Source organism: Dipodomys ordii, unplaced genomic scaffold (assembly GCF_000151885.1).
Source record: "Dipodomys ordii isolate 6190 unplaced genomic scaffold, Dord_2.0 Scaffold38, whole genome shotgun sequence".
In the NCBI taxonomy this organism is placed as follows: domain Eukaryota; kingdom Metazoa; phylum Chordata; class Mammalia; order Rodentia; family Heteromyidae; genus Dipodomys; species Dipodomys ordii.
In genome coordinates, this window is record NW_012267254.1 from 13601862 (window position 1) to 13609327 (window position 7466).

Here is a 7466-nt window from a genome sequence, read left to right on the forward strand (position 1 = left end):
TCTTTTTTTTCTTCTTTTTTTTATTGTGAAAATACCGTACAGAGGAATTACAATTACATGGGCAAGATAATGAGTACATTTCTTATCATGCATTGTTGCCTCCTCCTTTGTTTCCCCTTCCCATCCCTTCCCATCTCCCCCCTTCCTTCACCCCCACCCCCACCCCGCCAAAGTTGTAAAGTTTGTTTTTCGACATGACTTGTACAACTCAATGTTGCAATGGGTCCACCTGTATCCCTAAATGATTTGTTTTTTCCCTTCCCCTCCACAAATTATACTATCATCAAATACAGTGAAAGCATTTTCCCTCCTCCTCCTCCTCCTCTTCCTCCTCCTCCTCCTCCTCCTTTCCCTCCTCTTACAATTTTCCCTCTTCTTCCCCTTCTTCCTCTCCCTCCTCCTCTATTCTTACCTCTCTTTCTCTCTTTCTTCCTTCTCTCCTGCCTCACCCCCCTCCTCTCTCTACTCCTACTCTCCACACTCCTTTCCCTCTCCTCCCCTTCCTCCCACTCCCTCTCCTCCTTTTTCTACCTTGTTAGTACCAGTCTTTGTACTGCAGGATCTCTTGTTTGGAAATTCCTGTTCCTATTAAACTCGCTCATTTCATAATAAAGAGCTCTAGTGCATGAAAGACCAACACAATGAAAGTTTTGAGACATAAGGAAACAGTTTTGTCACTTCATTCTGGGTATGCTACATACTTTTCTCAGTGATCCTGTTCACTTTGCATAGTATCCATCAAGGACTAAAGGTCAGGCACCTATTAACACCCACCCTGCAATTGGATACAACACATTGCCCAATATTTCAAGGAAAAACAAAATTTAAAAGGTCCATAGTACATAAATGATAGATAGAAACACTTAAAGACATATATTAGAGACACATATTGGAGATTACTCAAGCTACAGAGAATGAACTGAAATTTTAGATGGGACAACATTTTATTGAACCATCTTTTGAAACCCAAAGGATGGAGAGGAAGCCTTATCCCAATATCCCTGGCATTTTGAGCTGCTTCCTGTGTTCAGTGCTCTTCAAAAGCATTTTCTCTGAACAACAGACTTCCCAAACTCATGGAAATCTGAAGAAGTGACCCACATCTTCTTGAAATTGCTCATACATGTCATGACAGATGCACCAATCCATGCAGAGAAACATCTGTCAGGAGAAGCTGTGATCTTAATAGGGGTCCCTTGGGAAGCCAGCAATTCCAGTTCCATCATGAGCCTTTCTTCCAGGCCAGGGAATAGAGTGTTGCCTCCTGACAGCACAATCTCAGCAAAGAGGTTCTTTTGGATGTCGATGTCACACTTCTCAATGCTGTTACACACCATTTTTGAGAGTCCTGGATCATGGATGCCTAGTTGGTCAGGTGTAAAAAGAACCTCAGGCAAGCGGCAGAGGCGGTCCCCAATGTGGATGACATTCCCATCTGGCAGTGTGAAGTGTCCCAGAACTTCTGGCTGTCTCTTGTGTGTTTCTTTCTCAGGCTCTACACTAACAAAACACACCTTCTCTTTCAATTCCTCCACCAAGGCCTTGTTGAATATGCAAGGGAAGGTATATCCTCCAGCAAGAAGGAGCCGAATGAGGTGTTCAGTTATATCCCTTCCTGCCATATAGAGCCTGGTGACAGCATGAGGCAGGAAGTGACCTTCAAAGACAGGGACAGTACAAGTGACCCCATCTCCACTCTCCACTACCAGGCCTGTGACGCAGGCCGAGGCATAAAGTGCCCCTACTGCATGATTGAACAGGTACAATGCAGGAACATGGAATTTCTCAAACATGATTTCTGCAATCTTCTCTCTGGTGTCTCTTGGGTTCAAGGATGGCTCAATAATCAGCACTGGTTGTTCACTGGGTTTGACTCCTAGCTCCCACTCAAATAGATGGCTCCAGAGTTTCTCCATATCATCCCAAGTAGTTACTAAACCACGTTCAATGGGGTAATGTAAATATAAACTATCATACCTGTGCTGGGCTTCTTCTCCTACGAAGTACGTCTTGTGATTGGCTCTTGCTGAAGGTATGTTGAATTTAGGATGCCCTACAACAGAGCTGACGATATTACGAGGCCTAATCTCTCCTGAAAACCCTGCTTTACACAGTCCTGAACCATTATCAAAAATTACAGCTGGCATATCCAAAACATGTGGCTTAAACATGTTTGCCCCTGATCTTCCACACTTCAGCATAACAAAGAACAATAGAACCAATTCGTGGGATAATAGGTACCTCTAGTAGTGTAAAAGCCACAGAATTCCAAAGTTCTTGTTGCCCAGATGAAGCTAGCAGGCTGTCCCCAATCTACCAGAATATCTCTGACTTTACCCCATGAATGCTGTCACCTCTCTGGTGGCTCAGAGGCTACAGAGGCAATTTCAAAGATGTTTGCCAGGTATGTAACAATGTAGTCATGGTAACAGTTGTCCTCATTGATTCCCAGAGGGTGGGACCTGTGAGCCACCAGAAGTCACTACATGGTGAGACAGGAAGCATGTGAAGGCAAACCATGCTTACTAAATAACTTTAAATAGCCTAAGATCCCAAAGTAGAGACCTAATTTTAGAATCAACTGAAGATGCTTATCCCTGACAATAATCTCATTTCTTCCATTAAGGAATGTACAAATGAAATAATACCTGCTTTACACATAAACTTTCTGAATATTCATGTACACTTGTAATAACATATGTGTGTTATATGCAAATGTATAAAAATTAGTTTACTTCTCAATATAATTAGAGGGAAAAATAATTGACAACATATACGAAGAAGGGAATTATGAAAAATGAAAATATCTATAAGGTACATGGAGGCAGAACAATCTCAGCCCCATAACTGACATATAAAATACATAGGTGGTACAAGAGTGGTGTATAATCTCAAATTACATAATCAGCATAGCAATAAATAGTCTAAGAGCAAAAACAGAGCTTAGTTTTAGAACAAACTGAAGCTTCTTGTTCCAAAGAACTGCTATCTTTTCTTGTTGAGCTGTCTGGGAGAAATGAAAATACTCTTCTCTTCACTAAGGGAAAGAAATAGCATCAAACCTAGGTTTGGGTTTAGCAGGGATATCCATAATCCACTCAAAACATTCTTTCTTTGGTTTTCCTTTAAATTTATTTTCTTGTTTTTAACATTTTAATGAGATAAATTTCATATAACATAAAAAGTCACCTATTTATTTATTTCCACGGTTTTGGCATATTTTAATATACATTTTCATAATAAATGTCAATGTGAATATTTCTTCTTATATCACTGAACCCTTTTAATTAACACTGATTAACCAATCCTGTAAGCAGCAGAAGATATTTTGTTTCTTTAAATGTTAACTTTTCTCTATTTTTCATATATATAAAATAATAGAATATTCAGCCTTCTATCTCTGATATCACTTACTCTGAAAAATGCCTTTAAAATCCAAACATTGTTTGGTTATAATGTATCTGATTATCTGTATTTGATTGTCTGTTTTTAATGTATTTGATTATCTGTTATTTGATTATCAGTTGCTAAACATTTAATGTTTTTGCCTCTTGTTTAGCATCAAATGTGTTTCTAGAGACAATCTAGTATATGGTTTGTGTATTAGGTATAGATTGTAGGCACTCACATTGCCCTGTGGCAGTGGGATAGGATTTAAGCATTTTTAAGGTCCAAGACTGGAACTCAGACCGGGTACCTGCCACTTTGCATGCATCGGCTAGCACTCTACCACCTGAGCCATACCTCCAACCCCAATTAAACATTTTTGAGCACTGTAAAGTACTACTGAAGAATTTCTAATGCTAACTATGATCCTTTATTATGTGCATCCCTTTGAGTATTTATTTCCTTTTAAGTGTACTGACATGGTAGGGTGTGGGGAAATTTGACTCCTTCTCTAATCTCTTGGGGCCCTAGCTGTCCTGACTGAAGGGCTATCATCCACCTTGCCAGCTAGGATGCCCTCATGCCAGCACCAGTAATTTCAGCACTCCACGGACATACTCAGGATCCAACACTCTGAAGCATAGCTCTGTCTTCTGAAGGTATTGTCTCAGCAAATAGCTTGTACTGGATGTTTTGCCATTAAAAAATCTTAATGAACCCTAAATGATGCTGTGATGGAGTACTTTCTCTAGTGACCCAACAAATACCTATAACTGGTATAAAACAGAGAACTTTATTTGTATAAAAGACTGCTGTGATTGGTCCTTCATTTGAATAAAGGATTCTGCGGTTGTTACACTTGTTAATCTTCCCTATTTGAGCTATTTAAGCACACTGCAACAGTCATTTGGTAAACTGCTGGAAGACACTCTCCTGTGTCATCCCCTAGTATGGCAATATGAGATCCCAATAAAGACTTTCTCTGGAGTTATCGTATTTTCCTTTGCTGAGATGGTAGCTCAAAGAAAAAAAGAGAAGTAGCGATGGCAAGAGAAGCAGTCAGAAAAGAGTTATGACACTTTAGGCCTCAACCTGAATCCAAGGCCTGAACCACATATTTCTTCCTGAGTTGTTAACAGTCCCAGTCTGGAACTGGAGGCACAAACTCTGGACCTCTACCCTTTCAAGGGTCTCAGCAAAACCCTCAGACCTACACCCAAGGTTGCCACTTTGTCTGTTAGAAGTTGAAAACAGCAGATTGCTAATAGGCACTTTTCTGTGTCTCCTTGAACCAACAGGAGGTACAGAGCTTAAGGATGGAAACCTCAGGATGATGTAGGCATGGCTCAGTTAGTAGAGCATTAGCCAATAAATAAAAGTGTCAGTAGCAAGTTTGAGTTCTGGTCTTGGACTGAAAAAAAAGATAGCTGAAAGCTCAGCTTATGTGAGGATAACAGGCAAAGAAGTATAAGCAGACAGAGACTAGTGAAAATACAAGTACTAAATCTTAAACCTGTAAAAGGAGAAAAAAAAACATATCCTGACACAAATAGAATATACGGGAGAAATCACCCACCGTGGTGGCAACCAGTGCCATAGCCATAGCAATAAGCAAAAGTCTCAGATCCTTTGTGAGTTGTTTTTTGTTGTAATTTTTTTAAACTTGGCATTACCCATGCACCTGATACCATGGCAGAATAGTTCAACTATACAGAGAATTCCAAGTCCAGCTTGGGGAAGAGTAGATCTATAGCTGTGTCCTTTGTTTCAGTGCATAACAGGGCATCAACTAGCACCTGAGGGTGCCATACCAGCTCAACACAAAACTAATAACGACAGAATATGCAACTCCACTAGAGGAAAGCAGTGAAGTGAAGCTTGAGAAAATAACTAGTGACTAACTCCACAGTAGGTGAGCGCTTAGAGGAGCCATCATGAATAATCTCACCCTGCTACTGGAGCAGGGAAAAGCAAATGCTGCTGCTAGTTTCTGTCATCTACCTCACCCATGGAATGCCTGCCCAAATTGATCCAGTAAGTCTGAGTGGGTGAGGCACTACTAAACTTTTCTGTAACCCATGTTGTTCACAGGATGCCTGCTTACACTGATCCTGTGAGCATGAGTGTGTGAGATCAGAAGAGAAATGCAGCGGTGGCAGAGGGTGCTACACGCACATCCCAAAGAAGCTAATCATTGGGACCCTCGTGGCTGGAGATAGTTGGAAAAAGCAGCAGGAGTTATTATTCTTATCCTCCATCCGCAGTGTTAAAGATCTCCCCAAACTTCCTTATTCTAGGATGCTGCCAGGAAATAAACAACACAACCGGAGGAAGACAAAAAATAAGTTTTAAGAAAAAACAGAGTGCTCTCTGTCCCACTAAAGGATATATACTCATCCAGATCCTGGAGTGGGATATGAGATAGGAAGTGCAGATCCATTTAGATGGTAAAGACCCCTAAAAAGCCCATTCTCCAAGGATGTAAAACTAACTGGGTTTTGGAGTGTTGTTGTTATTTGTTTTTTAGGCGATTTCCCCTTATTTTTTGTTTCTCCTTTTTTCTTTATTCTCTCACTAATACCCTTCCTTAGCTTCCCATTGTCTTACCCTATTACTCATCTTTTCTACCCATTTTCAACTCCTGAGATTACTTCTCACCAAAACAACCTAACTATAGATCTACAGCCAGTATATTAAGTACCTGCACCCATCACATTCCATTCATCTTTGCACCATATTCTTTACTCCTTATCTTTTCCATCACAGTTAAGGGAAGAGGTGGGTTGGGAGGGGTAGGTGAGAATGTTGAAAGGACTGACACCAATCAAAATGCACTGCTTCCTAAATGGCAACTCCTTTGTACAGCTACTTAAAAATATCAAAAATACCCCAACAATTACAAACAAGGCCACATTAAATCTACCAGCACAACTATGTTCATTGTAGCATTATTCACTATTGCTAAGATATGAGACCAATCCAGATACCCCTCAGTAGATGAATGGACCAAGAAGATGTGGTATATATACACAATGGAATTCTATGCTTCATCAGAATGAATGACATTGCCCCATTCATAAGGAAATGGAAAGACTTGGAAAACATTACATTAAGCCAAGTGAGCCAGACCCAAAGAAACATTGGCTCCAAGGTTTCCCTCATTTGTATTAATTAGTATATGTCTAGGATAGTCCAAGCAGAGGATCACAATAGCTCAATATCTATGTACATATGACCATATAAAATGATGCTAATCAAAATAAACTCCAAGATATGGAAGCAAGAGTTTTTTGTTGATGTTGGTGGTGATTGTGCTGTTTTTAATGTACCATGTGGGGTTATTTCTTTTTTATTTGTTGATTTTTTTGTTGTTTATTTGCTTTCCTTTTGGTTTATCACTTGTGATCACTGTTTTTAATCCTGGTTCCCTGTGTCTTGTATATACCTTTATCTAATTTGGGGGGAAAAAAAGGGGAATACCAAAATGGTGAAACAAAAGACAAAGGGTGAACCAATTTAACAGTAATACTCACAAGCCACTATGTTGGAAATGAACTTTACAATTTGTGGGGGAGAATGGGAGGAGGGAAAGTGGTAGAAAAACGAAAGAGAGGGTCACAATGTTCAACAATAAATGTACTCATTACCTTACTTATGTAACTGTAACCCCTCTGTACTCCACCTGTACAACAAAATAAAATAATAATAAAAATTTTAAGATTCTCTTGTATACCTAATAAAAATATATGAGAAAACCAATATTTCTGCATTGTTATCACTACCAACATTCTTCCCCTCAGTTTTACTGTAATTCTGAAATTACTCTAAAATAGTATATTAAAACATTTCTCTTTAAAAAGTAAATGTCAACCAGGCACCAGTGGCTCATGTCTATAATCCTAGCTACTCAAGAAACTGAGATCTGAGATCACATTTCAAAGCCAGCCCAAGCAGGAAAGTCTGAGACTCAAATCTCCAATTATCCACCAGAAAACCCGAATTGGAGCTGTGGCTTAAGTGGTAGAGCATTAGCTTTGGACAGAAGAAGTTCAGGGACAGCACCCAGGCCCAGAGATCAA

General features: G+C 39.7%; 1 protein-coding gene across 1 annotated transcript; it reads right to left on the minus strand.

Moving 5' to 3' along the window:
* Window positions 1-1037: 1037 nt before the first annotated feature.
* LOC105986992 (actin-related protein T1-like) lies at window positions 1038-2171 on the minus strand. The gene has a single exon (XM_013018124.1). It carries the CDS (start codon window positions 2169-2171, stop codon window positions 1038-1040), a length of 1134 nt encoding a protein of 377 aa, XP_012873578.1.
* Between the last annotated feature and the right edge of the window lie 5295 nt (window positions 2172-7466).